Source organism: Tachyglossus aculeatus, chromosome 2, assembly GCF_015852505.1.
Source record: "Tachyglossus aculeatus isolate mTacAcu1 chromosome 2, mTacAcu1.pri, whole genome shotgun sequence".
In the NCBI taxonomy this organism is placed as follows: Eukaryota; Metazoa; Chordata; class Mammalia; order Monotremata; family Tachyglossidae; genus Tachyglossus; species Tachyglossus aculeatus.
In genome coordinates, this window is record NC_052067.1 from 30,672,463 (window position 1) to 30,691,320 (window position 18,858).

Genomic DNA, 18,858 nt, shown 5'->3' on the forward strand with positions numbered 1-18,858 from the left:
CACATAGAAGGAGGCAATGGTAAACCACTTCCGTATTTTTACCAAGAAAACGCAATGAATACACTACCAGAACGATTGCAGATGGAGGTGGGGCGTTCTGGAAGAGATGTGTCCGTGGCATCTCTATGGGTCGGAGACTACTCGACAGCATAAGACAAGAAAGTGCAAATCTAAAGAGAGTGCTAGTTTTAAATCCTAAAGGTAAGTTCACCCGATATGATTATTATCTATATCCACTTTTGCGGCTTCATTGTTCAATACGTGGTTATAACAACAGAGCAAATGATTGTTGGCTAAGAAAGAATTTGGTTGCTATAGTAACAGTTGAAAACAAGAAATTCTACGGTATGGGAGGGCTTCAGTCTGGGCAAGCATGATTTTGAAGGACCATGCAAGAAACTGGTAGTAGGTAAGTTAATGTTAGGTAGTTGTTTTCATCAATGAACAACAAAGCAGAGGATAGAAAATTATATCGGCTCTTATCTACATATACGACTCTATAATACTTAGAAATTAAATCAAATCTGGAAATCAGGACAGACTGTTACTGGAGAAATACCCAAGAATTACCAGAGGTACTCAGTACTTCTAAATCCCAATTTATTTTAATATCTGTCTCCCCCTGTAGACTCTAAGCTTCTTGGGGATCATGTCTACCAACTCTATTGTACTTTCCCAAGCATTTCGTACAGTGCTCTGCATACAGCAAGTGCTCAGTAAATACCATTGATTGCTTGATTCATTGATAGCTTTGTGGAAGGATGGAAAAGATTTGTTGATAAAGCGTTGTCTTGCTTAGATGGGCGGATTTTTAATTTTGCTTATGCCAATCTGATCTGCTTGCTGTTTCGAAACTAATTCAGAGAAATACCTAACTCTTTCCGGTAACTCGGTCAAAACTAGAATTGTGTTTGATTTTTCTGGGCCGTTCCCTTCAAATATCCGCTTTGCTTGGCTACCGAAGTTCTGGTTTGATTGAATTTGCATACATAGATCTTCCAGAGGGTGCTTTCCCCACATCAAAAAGCAATCCAAGTCAAACTGGAGAACAGAGGACCTAGTAAAAGACGATTACAGTTTTGAGTCAATTTAGGTTGGTGTACAGTGTCTCTTTGTTTTGCAGAGTGATATGGAAACCAGACCTAGTGAGTGTAGCGGTAATACCTCGCATCACTGGAGATGAAAATGAATACCGGCAAATATACAGTAAGGTGCCTGGGACTGTCGACCAAGAGATCACGTTTCCCTGTTCGGTATGCAAACAAGATATCCGTCCATCTGGCTTTTTTTATCACAAAAAACTACACAAAGCTATGGCCACAATGGGTTTTCAGTGGTCCAGGGGCAGGAGACCAGATAGAAAAACCCTCACCCTTCAGAGACAGTATTTACTTTCCAAGTTAATGGAGGCTTCTTTGTTCAACCAAAAAATCCGACAAAGCATCGACAGTTCATATGAGCTTCTCAAGAAAAGAAAGGAAAGTGAGTCCTTTAAGATCCTTCCAAGTGTAGTTGGAAGTTCTGTCCATCTAAGCGAAATCAACAATCTGCTCATTCATGCAGTAGCCATTTGTGAAGATAGGAATTCTCCATGGAGAGTTTTGATGGAAGATACATTCATAATATTGGATAATTACGGTAACAGACCAAATGTGTGCTTTTTTGGTTTGTTTGATGGACATCACGGGGCAGCTGCTGCCAACGCCGCCCGAAAAGAACTCCCCATTTTACTTCTTGACCAACTTTCCAAGTCTGATTCTTCCTACCAAATGACCACAGAGGATCGACAAATGATAGATTCATTTGACACAGTCATTACTGCTGAATTCAGAAAGCTGGAAGATGTTTTCTCTTCAGAAGCGGGAAAGGGGGAATCACTGAAGAAGAGCGGTTACGAATGGCTCCATAAAGCCTTTGCTAAAGCCTTCTGGAGAATGGACAGACTTTTGCAACTCGGAAGGGAGGAAGTTTCCAGGGTCCGCTGGAGTGGTTGTTCGTGTGTTATCTGCTTAATGGAATCTAACAAGGTTAAGGATGGTACTGGTGTTGAAAGTATCGCAACTAAGGTGGAAGAAAAATCAACCAATCTTTATGAAGGCTTGATTTGTACCCAGTCAATGCAAGAATGCGAAAGTATTGGTGGAGTATTACACATTGCTAATACTGGTAAGATGCTCATTGTGTCTTCTAATGACAGAAAACCTCCCATAAGGTCAGGAAACAATATTATGTCACTGTGCCACTGGAGCCAGGAATGTGTATGGGGGTCCCAAGGGTCAGAAGGAGAATAAGGAATGAGAAAATAGAGATTTGGGGAAGATCAAGATATCGGGTGTGATGGATACAAGTAGGAGGAGAGTAGTATGTAGGAACGACTAGAAACTATTTGAGGGGCTATTCAATTCTCAAATAAACAGTATCCCTGGAATATACAAGTTTGCAAATCATGGGATACCAGGCTGCAGCAACTGCTTTGTCCTTGAGGAGACCGTCAAGTGAACCCCCTAATACTGTGAATGAGGCCTCACCTTATCACCTTCCCCACCAAATCCTCTCCTGCACCTAACTTTCCCATCACCATTGCAAAAACACCACCACCCTCCCCTTCTTTGAAGTCTGACACATTGACATTATCCTGGATTCCTCTGTCTCTTTTTAACCCTATATTCCACCTGTTGCCAAATATCATTGGTTCTTCCTTCATAACATTTTCGGAATCCTTCCCTTCTCTCCATCCACACTGGTCCAGGACCTTGTCATATCCCAGATTCACTACTATACCAGCCTCTCCAATGGTCTCCCTGCCTCCAGCCCCTCCTTTCAGTCGGCTGTCTGGATCAGTTCGATAAAATGACGTTTTTCAACTATCTCCCCACTCCTTGAAAATTTCCAATGGTTCCCCTATTCTCTCCACATCCAGCAGTGTATCCTGACCACTGACTTTAAGGCACTCGATTATCCTTCTCCATCCTGTCTACTCTCTTCAGCCACCACACCCTGGCTCACACTCGTCGTTCCTTTCAAGATAGCTTACTCCCCGCTCTTTGTTCTCATCTCTCCCGATGCCGACTTCTTTTCCCCATCTGATATCCGCTCTGATTTCAAATCTGACAGACCACAGTTCTCCCCATCTTTATACGTTATAGCCCTTTTGAAGCCACATCTCCTCTAAGAGGCCTTCCCCAATTAAACTGTAATCTTGCCAGGTTATATCACCCCAACAGCCACTTCAGCACATCTGCACCACCTAACCTTCAGTATGCACACAAAGTATGCACAACCTCCAAAAGTATTTAGTTACCTTAAACACCCTGTTACTTATAATTTATTCATGTACATACCCCTTTTCCTTCTTCCCCAGATATAAACTATTTTAGTTTCTGTCTTTACCACTGGCCTGGAAACTCCTTGAGGACAGGGATCATGTCATCATTTTACCCTCTGTACTCTCCTAAGCACCAGTCCAGAGGCTTGCACCCAGTAGGAACTCAGTAAATATGACTGATTGATTGACTGATTGACCGTTTGGGACCTCATTTTTGTTAGAAGGAAAAAGGGGTCAAGTGCCACAGCCAGACTAGAACTGAATGAAGATTCCATTGACTGTTTCATCTTTCAGGCGTGCAGCATTAATATGACTCTCCTGATTAGGCTTACCATTTTTTAAAGTAAAAAAAAAGAATCACAACATAAGAAACATCCAAGTATCAAACATGTCTGTCATTATAAAGTAGTTATTCATTATCCTAGCTTCGCCAATTGTCAGCTGTGTGACTTTGGGCAAGTCACTTAACTTCTCTGGGCCTCAGTTACCTCATTTGTAAAATGGGGATTAAGACTGTGAGCCTCATGTGGGACAACCTGATCACCCTGTTACCTCCCCAGTGCTTAGAACAGTCCTTTGCACATAGTAAGCGCTTAATAAATGCTGTTATTATTATTATTATTATTATTATTATTATTATTATTATTAGACTGTGAGCCCATTGTTGGGTAGGGACCATCTCTACATGTTGATGATTTGGACTTCCCAAGCACTTAGTTTAGTGCTCTGCACACAGTAAGTGCTCAATAAATACAATTGAATGAATGAATGAATATAGAAATAACCCATTAAACATTCAGCCTGAGGTGACTTTTTCAAATCTTTTTAGGAAATGCGCACGCAGTCTTATGCAGAAATGGAAGAAGCTACTGTCTCACCAAAGAACACAGCACTCGAAGCCTAAGTGAAAGGAGACGGATACAGGGAGATGGAGGAACAATCAGTCCAAACGAACCAACAGGACTAACAGAAGGGATCGTCAAAACTACCCGGGGTCTTGGACATCACGGAAATCCGAAGTTCAAGAAGTCTTTCATTCCTGTACCTCAAACCATCTCCGTCCCTATAGATGACTTCTGCCAGTTCCTTATATTAGCTACCAATGGCCTTTGGGAAGTTCTTGATAAAAGTGAGGTTATGGCACTGGTAATGACGATGCTCGAGACTTATGAGGAAATGTATGATCTTCTCCAACAAGAGCACATCCAGTCCTCCAAAAGCCAGCTGTCTGTGTTTCCAGCTCTCCATCTGGCAAGTAACGATTCAATCAACATTACTCACCCAGATGACAACATCAAGTTACTGTATTTTGATAGGACCGCATTTCCTCACAAACGACCGGCAGCAAGCTCGGTGTCCCCCAGAGACTCAAAAATTCGGCAATCTGGTGAAGATGATCAGCATTTTCAAAGTCTAGACCCAACCCAATATGTGAGTGAAAGCCTCTTGAAGCCGATGGCCGCAAAACCAAGCTCATCTCATAACGTGGACCTCTCGGTAAGTAGGCAAGTGGCGCATTCGCCCGATGCTGATGATTTCCATTTGGAAATGCGGCATCTGGAGAGAGACAGCGGGCAAGAAATCGATGAGGAACTCAGCTTGCCTAGTAATACGACCCAGTCAAGTTCAGGGCAGATGGAAACAGAGTTTAAGAGTTTCTACGATGAAGCAGCAGAATACATTAGCAAACAGCTGGTAGAAGCTGCTTTAAAGGCAGGTTCTCGCGATAACATCACTGTTTTGGTGGCACTTCTCAGGGGCTGTGAAAATCTTCTAAAACGTCCTAGAATATGAAGGACACACTTACCAATACTGAATGCCTTAAGAAAACAATACCATATTAGGACTATTAAAACCCTGTCTTAGGCGTAATCTTGCTAGCAACAAGTTTTCTCTAGCCTATGTAATGTACTGCTGTTGAACAGGTTTCCTTTTTCATGCTGAACCTGATAATTGACAATTTCCTGATCATTTCCTCTTTACACTACTCTATTCAAACCTGAGCCTCCCAATAAAAAACTTCGTTTTGGGGAAAGGCCATTTCCTTTACTAGCCTAATTATGCCAATTAGTTTCTGCAAGCAACAATCCGCACAAGAAGTTTCTGCAAACAAATTAAACCAGCTCTTCTGACACCTTTGGCCAATTTCATTGATGAAAACGCCTAAGAAAATTAGTCCAATATACCGTACAGATCCCCAAAACCTTGGAAAACTTTGGAAAACAAGGCTACTAGAGAAGCAGCATGGCTCAGTGGAAAGAGCACGGGCTTGGGAGCCAGAGGTCATGGGTTCTAATCCTGGCTCCACCACTTGTCAGCTGTGTGACTTTGGACAAGTCACTTCTCTTCTCTGTGCCTCAACTACTTCATCTGTAAAATGAGTATTAAGAATGTGAGCCCCACGTGGGACAACCTGATCACCTTGTATCTCCCCCCCAGTGCTTAGAACAGTGCTTTGCACATAGTAAGCACTTAACAAATGCCATTATTATTATTATTATTATTATAACACTAGCCAGTCATTGTTTCTGGATTCCTGTTGGGCCACAGGAGATGTCCTGGATGGTTCTTCAGTAAGAAACGACCTCCGCTGATGGCATAGGTCCATAAGGCATTCCCCTAACCTGCAGAATCAGGACTAGATCCTCTGTTCTAACCATAAAGGAAGTGTGGGGATCAAGAGCTGAAGAAAAGCCTTGTCGAGAACTAAGTAGTTATAAAATATCTCTATTATATTGTACTTTTTTAGGGTATTTGTTAAGCACTTACTATGTGTCAGACACTATCCTAAGAGCTGGGGTAAATGCAAGCTAATCAGGTTGAACACAGTCCCTGTATCACGTGGGGTTCACAGTCTTAATTCCCATTTTATAGATGTGGTAATTGAGGCACAGAGAAGCTAAGTGACCTGCCCTAGGTCACACAGCAGACAAGTGGTAGAGCTGGGATTAGAACCCAGGTCTCTCTGATGCCCAGGCCCGGAGTGTACCCACTAGGCCTCTCCCAAACACTTAGTATGGTGCTCTGCACCCAGTAAGTGCTCAATAATAATAATAATAGTATTTGTTAAGCGCCTACTTTGTGCCAAGCACTGTACTGTAAATACGACCGATTGACTGATCAGTGTCAGAGCTCAGAGGTACAAAAGAGGTTCTTCCGTAGGCCGCACGGCCCCCTGGGGAGGACAGGGGCTCTAGGAGGCCTGAGGAAAGATAGGTCAATCAATCAATCAATCGTATTTATTGAGCGCTTACTGTGTGCAGAGCACTGTACTAAGCGCTTGGGAAGTACAAGCTAGCAACATATAGAGACAGTCCCTACCCAACAGTGGGCTCACAGTCTAGAAGGGGGAGACAGACAACAAAACAAAACATATGGACAGGTGTCAAGTCATCAGAATAAATAGTGCCTCAGAGCTTTGGGACTAGGGATGAAAGGAGTCTCGGATCAGGCCCATAGAGCGGAGAAGGCATGAGGAACTCTGTTGGGTTCCAGGGAGGGAACAGGTTCCTACCTCAGCCTGTTCGTTCATTCATTCATTCATTCATTCAATCGTATTTATTGAGCACTTACTGTGTGCAGAGCACTGTACTAAGTGCTTGGGAAGTACAAGTTGGCAACATATAGAGATGGTCCCTACCCAACAACGGGCTCACAGTCTAGAAGGGGGAGACAGACAACAAAACACAACATATGGACGGGTGTCATCAGAATAAATAGAAATAATGCTAGATGTGCAACATTAACAAAATAAATAGAATCGTAAATATGTACAAGAAGGGAGCAAAACATGTAATCACCATCTCAGCTTCATTTCTAGCCTCCAGCTGGCTTTAAAGAGCAGGACTGGCCAGCTACTGCTGTCTGCCCTGCCTAAGAAGCCGTGGGGTCGGGGGGAGCAGTGAGTTTAGTTTTCCTCCCCCTCTCCATCCCCCCCGCCTTACCTCCTTCCCTTCCCCACAGCACCTGTATATATGTATATATGTTTGTACCTATTTATTACTCTATTTATTTATTTTACTTGTACATATCTATTCTATTTATTTTATGTTGTTAATATGTTTCGTTTTGTTCTTTGTCTCCCCCTTCTAGAATGTGAGCCCACTTTTGGGTAGGGACCATCTCTATATGTTACCAACTTGTACTTCCCAAGCGCTTAGTACAGTGCTCTGCACACAGTAAGCGCTCAATAAATACGATTGATTGATTTAATCACCTTACCTTCCTGGTGCCAATCTTATGGGGACAATAGCATGGGCTTGGTGTTCTTGCCAGGACCTCACACCTCACACAAATCTGGTGACAGAGGTACGGGTAGGTCTCATGGCCACCAAAGTTGTCTAAAATTGCTTCTCAACCTTTCAATTTGGTCTGAATCATGATGCAATGTTAGTGTCTCTCTGTCAGTCTCCCAAAGGAATTCTGGCCTTCTTGATTTGGTTTTCTACATTCTTGTCCATTTTGGCATAACTGTTCAGTGTCTAGATAGCATAATTCATTTACAGCCTTCAGTTCTGTGTTGCCAATGGAGATCTTTGGCTAGGTATGAGGTTTGCCAGGAGCAGGCTAGAAATAATAATAATAATAATAAAAATAGTTTTTGCACTTGTTAAGCACTTACTTTGTGCCAGGCACTGTACTAAGTGCTGGGGTACAGTGCTCTGCACACAGTAAGCGCTCAATAAATACGATTGATGATGATGATGATGGGGTGGATACAAGCAAATAGGGTTGGACAGTTCCTGTCCCATGTGGGCCTCACAGTCTCAATCCCCATTTTACAGATGAGGGAACTGAGGTCCAGAGAAGTGAAGTGACTTGCCCAAAGTTACACAGCAGACAAGTGGTGGAGCCGGGATTAGAACTCATGACCTTCTGACTCACAGGCCCGAGCTCTATCCACTATGCCATACTGCTTAGGGCTCAGCACACAGTGCTTTGCTAATCCTGAGAAATGGTATCTAGCATTCATTCATTCATTCATTCATTCAATAGTATTTATTGAGCGCTTACTGTGTGCAGAGCACTGTACTAAGCGCTTGGGAAGGACAAGTTGGCAACATCTAGAGACGGTCCCTACCCAACAACGGGCTCACAGTCTAGAAGGGGGAGACAGAGAACAAAACAAAGCATGTGGACAGGTGTCAAGTCATCAGAATAAATAGAAGTAAAGCTAGATGCACATCATTAACAAATTAAAATAAATAGAATAAATATGTACAAGTAAAATAAAGTAATAAATCTGTACAAACATATATACAGATGCTGTGGGGAGGGGAAGGAGGTAGGGTGGGGGGATGGGGAGGGGGAGAAGAAGGACAGGGATCAGTGTGGGAAGGCCTCCTGGAGGAGGTGAGCTCTCAGTAGGGCTTTGAAGGGAGGAAGAGAGCTAGCTTGGTGGATGTGCGGAGGGAGGGCATTCCAGGCCAGGGGGAGGACGTGGGCTGGGGGTCCACGGTGGGACAGGTGAGAACGAGGCACGGTGAGGAGATGAGCGGCAGAGGAGTGGAGGGTGCGGGCTGGGCTGTAGAAGGAGAGAAGGGAGGTGAGGTAGGAGGGGGCGAGGTGATGGACAGCCTTGAAGCCAAGGGTGAGGAGTTTTTGCCTGATGCGTGGGTTGATTGGTAGTCACTGGAGATTTTTGAGGGGGGGAGTAACATGCCCAGAGCGTTTCTGCACAAAGATGATCCAGGCAGCAGCGTGAAGTATAGATTTAAGTGGGGAGAGGCAGGAGGATGGGAGATCAGAGAGGAGGCTGATGCAGTAATCCAGTTGGGATAGGATAGGACAGATAGGCTAGCATGTCTTCTTGGAGAAGCAGCGTGGCTTAGTGGAAAGAGCCTGGGCTTGGGAGTCAGGGGTTGTGGGTTCTAATCCCGGCTCCGCCACTGACTTTGGGCAAGTCACTTTACTTTTCTGGGCCTCAGTTCCCTCATCTGTAAAATGGGGATTGAGACTGTGAGCCCCATATGGGACAACCTGATTACCTTGCATCTACCCTAGCACTTAGAACAGAGCTTGGCACATAGTAAGCGCTTAACAAATACCAAAAAAAAAATAAAAACAGCAACAACAAAAAATAACCTAGTTAACAGGGGCCCCAGTACTAGTGATTCTAGGACTTTTGATACTTTCAGCCTGTTGCATCTTCGAGGGGATTGGAATCATATTCCAACACCAAAGTACATCCCCTAGTACAGCTGAATAAAATGAATACAACTAGACTTAATATATGGAACTATTCTAGTTCACTGGTAATAGCAAAAGAATGAGCGAAGGCTCCTCTAAAGCTGACATGGCCAGCCATGAAACTGTTGAATAACTTTGGGATCTTGATAAACTGCCCAAGGCGGCTTAAATTTTTTACTTGTTGCCTAAGCCCAAATGACTAATAATGTCAATCATCTCCATAAAACCCGTGAAGACCATATAATAATAATAATGGTATTTGTTAAGCACTTACTATGTGCAAAGCACTGTTCTAAACGCTGGGAGGATCCAAGGTGATCAGGTTGTCCCACATGGGGTTCACAATCTTATTCCCCATTTTACAGATGAGGTACCTGAGGCACAGAGAAGTTAAGTGACTTGCCCAAAGTCACACAGCCGATAAGTGGCGGAGGCGGAATTAGAACTCATGACCTTTGACTCCCAAGTCCGTGCTCTTTCCACTGAGCCAAGAGATCTGGGTGTTTTTCTTGTCTGTGCCAGTGGCAAAGATCATGTCTACTATGTCCTGCTGTGGTCTGACAGCAGAAGCGGTAATAGTATTTCTTAAGCACTTACTGTGTGGAGAGCACTGTACTAAGCACTGGGAAAAAGTATACAGGTGGGAATTAGACACGGACCCTTTCTCTCAAAGGACTTGTTAGCAGTGAGATCCCATAATAATTTCCAAGGTTGGCACTCTTCCCTTCTTCTTAAACATGGTGGCATCTCTGAAATCCTATGGCATTTCCTCAGGGTTCTACCTGGTGAGGCGTCTGGGCACCCAGCTGAGAAGTACATCATTCACTCATTCAATTGTATTTATTGAGCACTTACTGTGTGCAAAGCACTGTACTAAGCGCTTGGGAGAGTACAACACAACAACAATAAAAATAATAATGATGGCATTTGTTAAGCGCTTACTATGTGCAAAGCACCGTTCTAAGCGCTGGGGAGGATACAAGGTGATCAGGTTGTCCCACGTGGGGCTTACACTTTTAATTCCCATTTTACAGATGAGGTAACTGAGGCACAGAGAAGTGAAGTGACTTCACCGAAGTTACACAGCTGACAAGCGACAGAGCCGGGATTAGAACCCATGACCTCTGATTCCCAAGCCCGTGCTCTTTCCACTGAGCCAAAAACCAACGGACACATTCCCTATCGCTTCCTGGTTCTTAGATTTCAGCTGGTTCACTGTCAGATCTGGGAGCTTTTACTATTCTTGATGTCTCGAGCTGCAGAGTGGTGACTACTCGGAGCAAAAGCCGTTTGGCAGGTTAATTTTCTTCACAGACTGTCATCCTCAATGTTGAAAGATATATTAAGGAGATCGATGATATGTTACTGCCCTCTCTATCCCGGCTCCGCCACTTGTCAGCTCTGTGACTTTGGGCAAGTCACTTAACGTCTCTGGGCCTCAGTTCCCTCATCTGTAAAATGGGGATTAAGACTGTGAGCCCTACGTGGGACAACCTGATCACCTTGTATCATCTACCCCAGAGCTTAGAATAGTGCAGCATGGCCAGCAGCCCTGACTCCACAGCAGGTTCCCGAGGGAAAGCTCCCTCCTCCTTGGCCAGGTACCCGGCGGGGCCTTGCCCTCCCATGGTGGGCAGAAGGGGGTGGCAGCACCTCCCGGGCAGTGGGGCAGTAGGACAGAGGGGCAGAGGAGAAGGGGCAGGTGGGTTTACCTTGCAGGCAGACTAGACGCGTAGGTGAGAAGCAGCCTGGTTTTAGTGGTAAGAGCCCCGGCTTGGAAACCAGATGACATGGGTTCGAATTCCAGCTCCGCCACCTGTCTGCTGTGTGGCTCTCGGGAAGCCACTTCACTTCTGTGGGTCTCAGTTATCTCATCTGTAAAATGGAGATGAAGACTGTGGGCTCCACGTGGGACAACTTGATTACCTTGTATCACCCCCCACCCCGGCGCTTAGAAGAATGCTGGGCACCATAGTAAGCGCTTACCAAATACCATCATTACTCTATTGTTAGACGCCGAGTTTGGGCAGTTTCTGGGGGCGGAGCTGTGAGTGGCCCGGGGACGGACAGACGGACAGTGAGGTGGGGGAGACGGATAGAGGGGAGGGAGAGAAAGAGAGAGGAGAGAGAGGGAGAGAGACAGACAGAGGGAGGGAGAGAGGAGAGGGGGGAAAGAGAGGAGAGAGAGGGAGAGAGGAGAGAAAGAGAGGGGAAAGGGAGAGAGAGAGGGAGACAGAGGGAGGGAGACAGGGGAGAGAGAGAGAGAGAGAAGGGGGAGAGAGGGAAAGAGAAGGAGAGAGAGGGGGAAAGAGAAGACAGAGTGAGAAAGAGGGGAGAGAGGAGAGGAACAGACAGAGGGAGGGAGAGAGGAGAGAGAGTCAGACAGACAGAGGAAGGGGGAGAGGAGAGAGACAGACAGACAGAGGAAGGGGGAGAGGAGAGAGACAGACAGACAGAGGGGTGGGGAAGAGGAGAGAGCCAGAGAGGGAGAGAAGGAGAGAGAAAGAGAGAGGGGGAAAGAGAGGAGAGGGAGAGAGAGAGAAAGAGATAGACAGACACATAGACGGAGGGAGAGAGAAGGAGGGGGACGAAAGAGAGAGGAGAGAGGGAGAGAGACAACCAGAGGGAGGGAGAGAGAAGGAGAGGGGGGAAAGAGAAGAGAGAGAGGGAGAGAGGAGAGAAAAAGAGGGGAAAGGGAAAGAGAGAGAGAGGGAGACGGAGGGAGACAGGAGAGAGAGGGGGGAGAGAGGGAAAGAGGAGGAGGGGGGAAAGAGAGAAGAGAGGGAGAAAGAGAGAAGAGAGAGGGAGAGAGGAGAGGAACAGACAGAGGGAGGGAGAGAGGAGAGAGAGTCAGACAGAGGAAGGGGGAGAGGAGAGAGACAGACAGACAGAGGGGTGGGGAAGAGGAGAGAGCCAGAGAGGGAGAGAAGGAGAGAGAGAGAGGGGGGGGGAAAGAGAGGAGAGGGAGAGAGAGACAGACAGACAGACACATAGACGGAGGGAGAGAGAAGGAGGGGGGCGAGAGAGAGAGGAGAGAGAGGGAGACAGACAGACGGAGGGAGGGAGGGAGAAGGAGAGGGGGAAAGAGAGGAGAGAGAGGGAGAGAGGAGAGAAAGAGAGGGGAAAGGGAGAGAAAGAGAGGGAGACAGAGGGAAGGAGACAGAGGAGAGAGAGAGAAGGGGAGAGAGGGAAAGAGGAGAGAGAGGGAGAGAGGAGAGAGAGAGAAGGGGGAGAGAGGGAAAGAGAAGGAGAGGGAGGGAGAGAGGAAAGAAAGAGACAGGGGAAAGGGAGAGAAAGAGAGAGGGAGGCAGAGGGAGGGAGACAGGAGAGAGAGAGAGAAGGGGGAGAGAAGGAAAGAGGAGGAGAGAGAGGGGGAAAGAGAGAAGAGAGAGGGAGAGCCCCCCCGCCTCCCCCTCGCCCCGGCGCCCGCCGGGCTTACCGCGTTAGGCTGAGGAGCAGGGCCCGCGGAGGGCGAGCCGCCCGAGGGCAGGGGCAACGGGGGCCAGCGGCAGGCGCGGGACCGGACCCCCGAGCCCCCTCCCTCAGGCTCACACTGGGAATAATAATGACGGCATTTGGGAATAATAGTGATGGCATTTGTTAAGCGCTTACTATGTGCCAAGCACTGTTCTAAGCGCCGGGGTAGAGACAAGGTGATCAGGTTGTCCCACGGGGGGCTCACAGTCTTCATCCCCATTTCCCAGATGAGGGAACTGAGGCACAGAGAAGTTAAGTGACTTGCCCAAAGTCACACAGCTAATAGGTGGCGGAGTCGGGATTCGAACCCATGACCTCTGACTCCCAAGCCAAGACTCTTTCCACTGAGCCACGTTGCTTCTCTACAATAATAATGTTACATAATATATTATTTTATGCTATATTTTACATAGAATATTTATTATATAATAATAAGTGAATAATAACGACAGTGTTGGGTAAGCACTTACTATGTGCCAAGCACTGGTGGTCATCAGGTTGTCCCGTCTGGGGTTCACAGTCTTCATCCCCATGTGACAGATGAGGCAACTGAGGCACCAAGAAGTGAAGTGGCTTGCCCAAGGTCACACAGCACAGAGGTGGCAGATCCGGAGTAGAACCCACGTCCTCTGACTCCCAAACCCGTGTTCTTGCCACTAAACCACGCTGCTTCTAATAATAGTAATGATTGTGGTATTTGTTAAGCGCTTACTATGGGCCAGGCCTTGTACTAAGCGCAGGCAAATCGGGTTGGCCAGAACCCCTGCCCCACATGGGGCTCACAGTCTTAATACCCATTTTACGGCTGAGGAAACTGAGGCTTGGAGAAGTGAAGTGACTTGCCCAAGGCCACGCGGCAGTCAAGTGGCACAACGGGATTAGAACCCACAACCTTCTGACTCCCAGGCGCTACACCGCTCTGCTTCGAATAATGATGGTATTTGTTAAGCACTTACTAAGTGCAAAGCACTGTTCTAAGTGCTGGGGTAAATACAAGGTAATGAGGTTGTCCCACGTGGGGCTCACGGTCTTAGTCCCCATTTTACAGATGAGGGAAATGAGGCCCAGAGAAGTGAAGTGACTTGCCCTAAGTCACACAGCTGACACGTGGCAGGGTCGGGATTCGAACCCACGACCTCTGACTCCAAAGCCCGGGCTCTTTCCACGAAGCCAGCTAAAACAAATACCACCATTAAGAAGCCGCGTGGCTCTGTGGAAAGAGCGTGGGCTTGGGAGTCGGAAGTCGTGGGTTCTAATTCTGACTCCACCACTTGTCAGCTGTGTGACTTTGGGCAAGTCACTTAACTTCTCTGGGCCTCAGTTACCTCATCTGTAAAATGGGGACTAAGACTGTGAGCCCCCCGTGGGACAACCTGATCACCTTGTATCCCCCCAGCGCTTAGAACAGTGCTTTGCACATAGTAACTGCTTAACAAATGCCATTATTATTACTATTAAGTCACTTCACTTCTCTGGGCCTAAATTCCCTCGTCCGTAACATGGGGATTAAGATCAAGTCCCACGTGGGACAACCTGATTACCTTGTATTTCCCCCCACCCCCACCGCTTAGAACAGTGTTTGGTACATAGTAATCAAGTCAGAGGTCATGGGTTCGAATCCTGACTCCACCACATGCCTGTTGTGTGACCTTGGGCAAGTCACTTAACTTCTCTGAGCCTCAGTTACCTCATCTGTAAAATGAGAATTAAGACTGTGAGCCCCACGTGGGACAACCTGATCACCTTGTATCCCCCCCCCCAGCGCTTAGAACAGTGCTTTGCACATAGTAAGCGCTTAACAAATGCCATCATCATTAATACCCCTATTTTTATTATTACCCGCCCCCCGCCTTGCTCACCCTGCAGAGGAGGCCGAGGCCCAGCCAGCCAAATCCCTACGGACCTTCCCCTGAACCTCAATCCCATGCCCTCCCCTAGAACCAGAACACCTCCCCAAATGCCGGCTTAATCTAACCCAACGCCCTCCTACTGCAACCCCACTTTTCGGCCGGCCGTGATACCACGTCACCTGGGGTTTCCAACGCTTTGGCTTGGTGGGTTCGGGCGGGTGGCGTTTGAAATTTGCACCGACCTCCTCAGTACATCCTCAAAACGGTCCGGGACGATTCGGGCAAGGGCCTGCCCACCAAAGAGGGCACAGAGCCCGCGATTGTTTCCACGGGCTGGCTTCCAAGTGCTTAGTACAGTGCCCTGCGCCCAGTAAGCACTCAATACAGAGGTGGAGATGCTGTTTTTATTTTTTTTAAGATGCACATTAAAACTCAAAACACCTGGGAGGGCTCTTGGTGTACTCTGCTAGGTTTAGATGGCAGAGCTGATGAAGAAATATTAGTAAAGATATGAGTAACGGAACGTTCAATTTTCATACACATGTATTGTTGCCAACTTGTACTTCCCAAGCGCTTAGTACAGTGCTCTGCACACAGTAAGTGCCCAATAAGTACGACTGATTGATTGAAGGCACCAACTCTTTCTCTGTAGCCTTCACGGGTATACTGTTAAACTTCAGGGAACACAAACTCACGATGCAAAATTCATCGTACTCCAGCTGCTCAAAGACGACAAAGCGCTCAGAAGTAACTTACTTGGAAGACCCCATCTTGGCGGTAACAATGTTCCCTTTTCCATTCGGTCTATTATATTTATGGAGTGCTTAGTGTAGGCAGAACAGTGCACTAAGCGTTTGAGGTAGATTACTCTCCACTTTATCGCAAATTATATATTTATGATATAATTAAAGTTGAAGTTTAAACACAAAATACACACTGGGCAGAGAGGTTGAAGGAAATATACACAATCCAATTTAACTTACCTGATTCCCCAGGCATTTGGAGTCCAGAGTTGTTGAGGAAAATTCAGCTTTCTTTCATGAGGTTCATGGCTGTTTGCAGCACTATCTTATATCTCATCTCATTCTGTACATTGGCATATGAAATCCTTAAAAAGGAAGTGGTGCTAACACAAGCAGAGCTCTACCTGAGCAGCAACACATTACTCACCCCCCATTAGCAGTGTGGTGTTAATTCCTTTTGCCATTTGGACAGTTTTAGGAAAGACTGCTTAGAGCATATTTTGAAGCATAAGTTCCAACTAATTGCACTGATCATCCCTCATTTTACATGGCAATATTTCAAAAATTTCTGACATCGACTGGGAATGACTTCTTTCATTACTGCACTTCTCGGAACCTCCGATTGACACACTACCTCAGGACACGACACAGCATTGGATTTAAGGCCTATAAGGGGTTAAGGGGCTTCTTCCTATAATGCTGCTCATTCATTCATTCAATCAATCGTATTTATTGAGCGCTTACTGTGTGCAGATCACTGTACTAAGCGCTTGGGAAGTACAAGTTGGCAACATATAGAGACAGTACCTATGCAACAACGGGCCCTTCTTCATAAACAGCCAGGCAGTCAGTATAGAGCCATGGGGAAAAACTGCCTAATTGGAAGAGAGGCAGTCTGACCGGCAGTTATCATCCAGGATTTTCTTCTTCCAGCCAGGGGACAAAAAGACACTACAGTTGTGGGCAGCCTGTGGTGAGAGCCAGGGATTACTGGAGTCTTTTCAGTCCTAAATACCACTGCCTACTCTAGCACACACCTATTTTCTCAGGCTGACTTGGTAGTCTCGCTTTCTCCCATGGTTAACGTTTCTGCTTCGCGTGCTTATTTACTATTCTGCCATTTGGGATGGATGCATCTTTATTTTGTACATACCTTTGTGTGTTCCTACACATCTGGCTCTCTGGTGTTTCCTCAGTTCCTTGAGGCTAGGACCATGTGGATTTTCTTTGAAATACCTTTAGCACCTCCTTCACAAGAACCTGCCCACCGATTTAGGACGTGAATGTTCAATACATTAAGAGTTGGATGAGAACGAGTTAGGTTTAGTATTAGAGGCTAATGCCTTTTCTATAATATAAAGTTCTCCAGCCCTCTTGCCTTGCTGGTTTAGGATGGCGGGAGTAGAAAAGCTGGCGCTTTGATCCCAGGAAGAAAAATACACTTCTGCACTCTTCCGATTCTTGTGCCACTTAGGACCATCCACACAAAAAGCCAGTTGTCCAATTATGGAGTGAAAAGGGTCCTAGATTTTTGGATGTGTGAACATTTGGTAAATGCATATTTAAAGATGCTTTTACAGTAGTGGCTAACGTATCTTTGGCTTCAACTTATCACGGGGAGTTGTGAAAAATCGAGTCCTGTTTTCTTGGGAAAGAATAGAGAACAGAATCCTTAAACCCAAGATAACCATGTCATTCAGTGGTACTTATTGAGTGCTTACTGAGTCCAGTGCATCTGGAGGTGGGGCATCAGAGGAGTCACTCTGCAATATATGAGGATGTGACTACATTTTGGAAGTGTCCAGCATACCAAGCCCTCTCAGGCAATCTTGACACCAACAATCCAGCCCTTGAGGAAGGCAATAGGCTTCTTCAACAGTAGAATCAAAGGGAAGCAGGTTATCCATGCTAATGGCCTCAAGCAAAGCCCTAAATTTACCTCTTAAGTTCCTCGTGAAGGCACTCTGGGCTGGGAACCAAAGCCCACGGCTGTTCCTCCAGGCATCCCTAAACTCTGTGGTAGTCCCTGACCCCAGTGTATGGTTGGAAGAAACTGAAGGAATCGTCTAGCAACTGGATGAGTTCCAGTTTATCCAGAACCATCCCTAGCCAAGCAGCTCAGTCACCATGCTGCCTTTGCCATGAAAAAAACATTCAGGACTGGAAAGCCTACCGAAGGAAATGCTAAGGAATTTTTAAATGGGCTTTATCCATCATAATTCTGTACACCAAGTACTATCTAGCTATCCCTGGATTAAATTTAAAGACATCATCAGCATTAATATAAATTCCTGACTGGAAAAAAGTGGAAAAAAAGAATCAAAGTGGAAGGAACACCCAACCAGCAAATAAACTGTAACATCATAGAGTGGCTGAGTGGCTTCACTTAGATAGCTCCCATCAGATATATAGGATGAAACACCTAATTACCTAGGAGCTTGGATATTAGGGAGATGCAAACTTAAAGAGATCTTTTGTTCCTTACACTTCAAACCATGTCTGCCCCTTTAGATGGCTTATGCCAGGTTCCTTGTATTAACTACCAAAGGACTCTGGGAAGTTCAATGAAGTTACGGCATTGGCAGTGCTCAGGATTTATGAGGAAATTTATGATATAATCCAGCAAGAACACATCCAGTCATCTACAGACAGGCTGTCTGTTTCCTCCTTACATTTCCATTTGCCAAGTAACAATTCAAAAAACACCAGTGGTCCAGATGACCCTACCAAGTTACTGTTCTTTGCTAGAACTATATTTCCTCAGAAGCCGGCTGCAGCACCAGGCTCAGTCCGCCTCACGGACTCCGACCGGAGCCACTCTGTACGGTTGGGACACAGCTCATCATCTGGATGAAGGCAACGTGAAAGCTGGTCTAAGTTAACAACTTATTCAAATTCAGGGCCGATGGAAACAGAGTACAAGAGTTGCTATGATGAAGTAACAGAACACATTAGCAAACAGCAAGGACAAGCTGCTTTAGCAGCAGGTTCTCACCATAACATCACTGTTCTGTGGCACTTCACTGTGGTTAAAAAAAAAAAAAAATCAGTTAGCACACCCTAGAACTTGATGTATGTAACACTTAACAGAATTGAGACGTAAATACCAGAAGAGAACATATTGTACTGTATTTGGAGTATTATAACCACAGAATGAAATAACCCTATTTTCAATATGTCTGGGAAAACATTAATGCCTTTTGTAGAATATATAAGGAAAAACTGCTGAAGAATCACTTTCTGATTATAGTAAGAAAAACATGCTGATCAATAC

The 18,858-nt window shown here is 45.8% G+C and overlaps 1 protein-coding gene across 1 annotated transcript; it reads left to right on the forward strand.

Moving 5' to 3' along the window:
- Window positions 1-375: 375 nt before the first annotated feature.
- PP2D1 (protein phosphatase 2C like domain containing 1) lies at window positions 376-5,452 on the forward strand. Its single transcript, XM_038773056.1, has 3 exons — window positions 376-409; window positions 1,124-2,166; window positions 4,155-5,452. The coding sequence occupies exons 1-3, from the start codon at window positions 390-392 to the stop codon at window positions 5,117-5,119; spliced, it is 2,028 nt and encodes a 675-aa protein (XP_038628984.1). The 5' UTR covers window positions 376-389; the 3' UTR covers window positions 5,120-5,452.
- The last annotated feature ends 13,406 nt before the right edge of the window (window positions 5,453-18,858 follow it).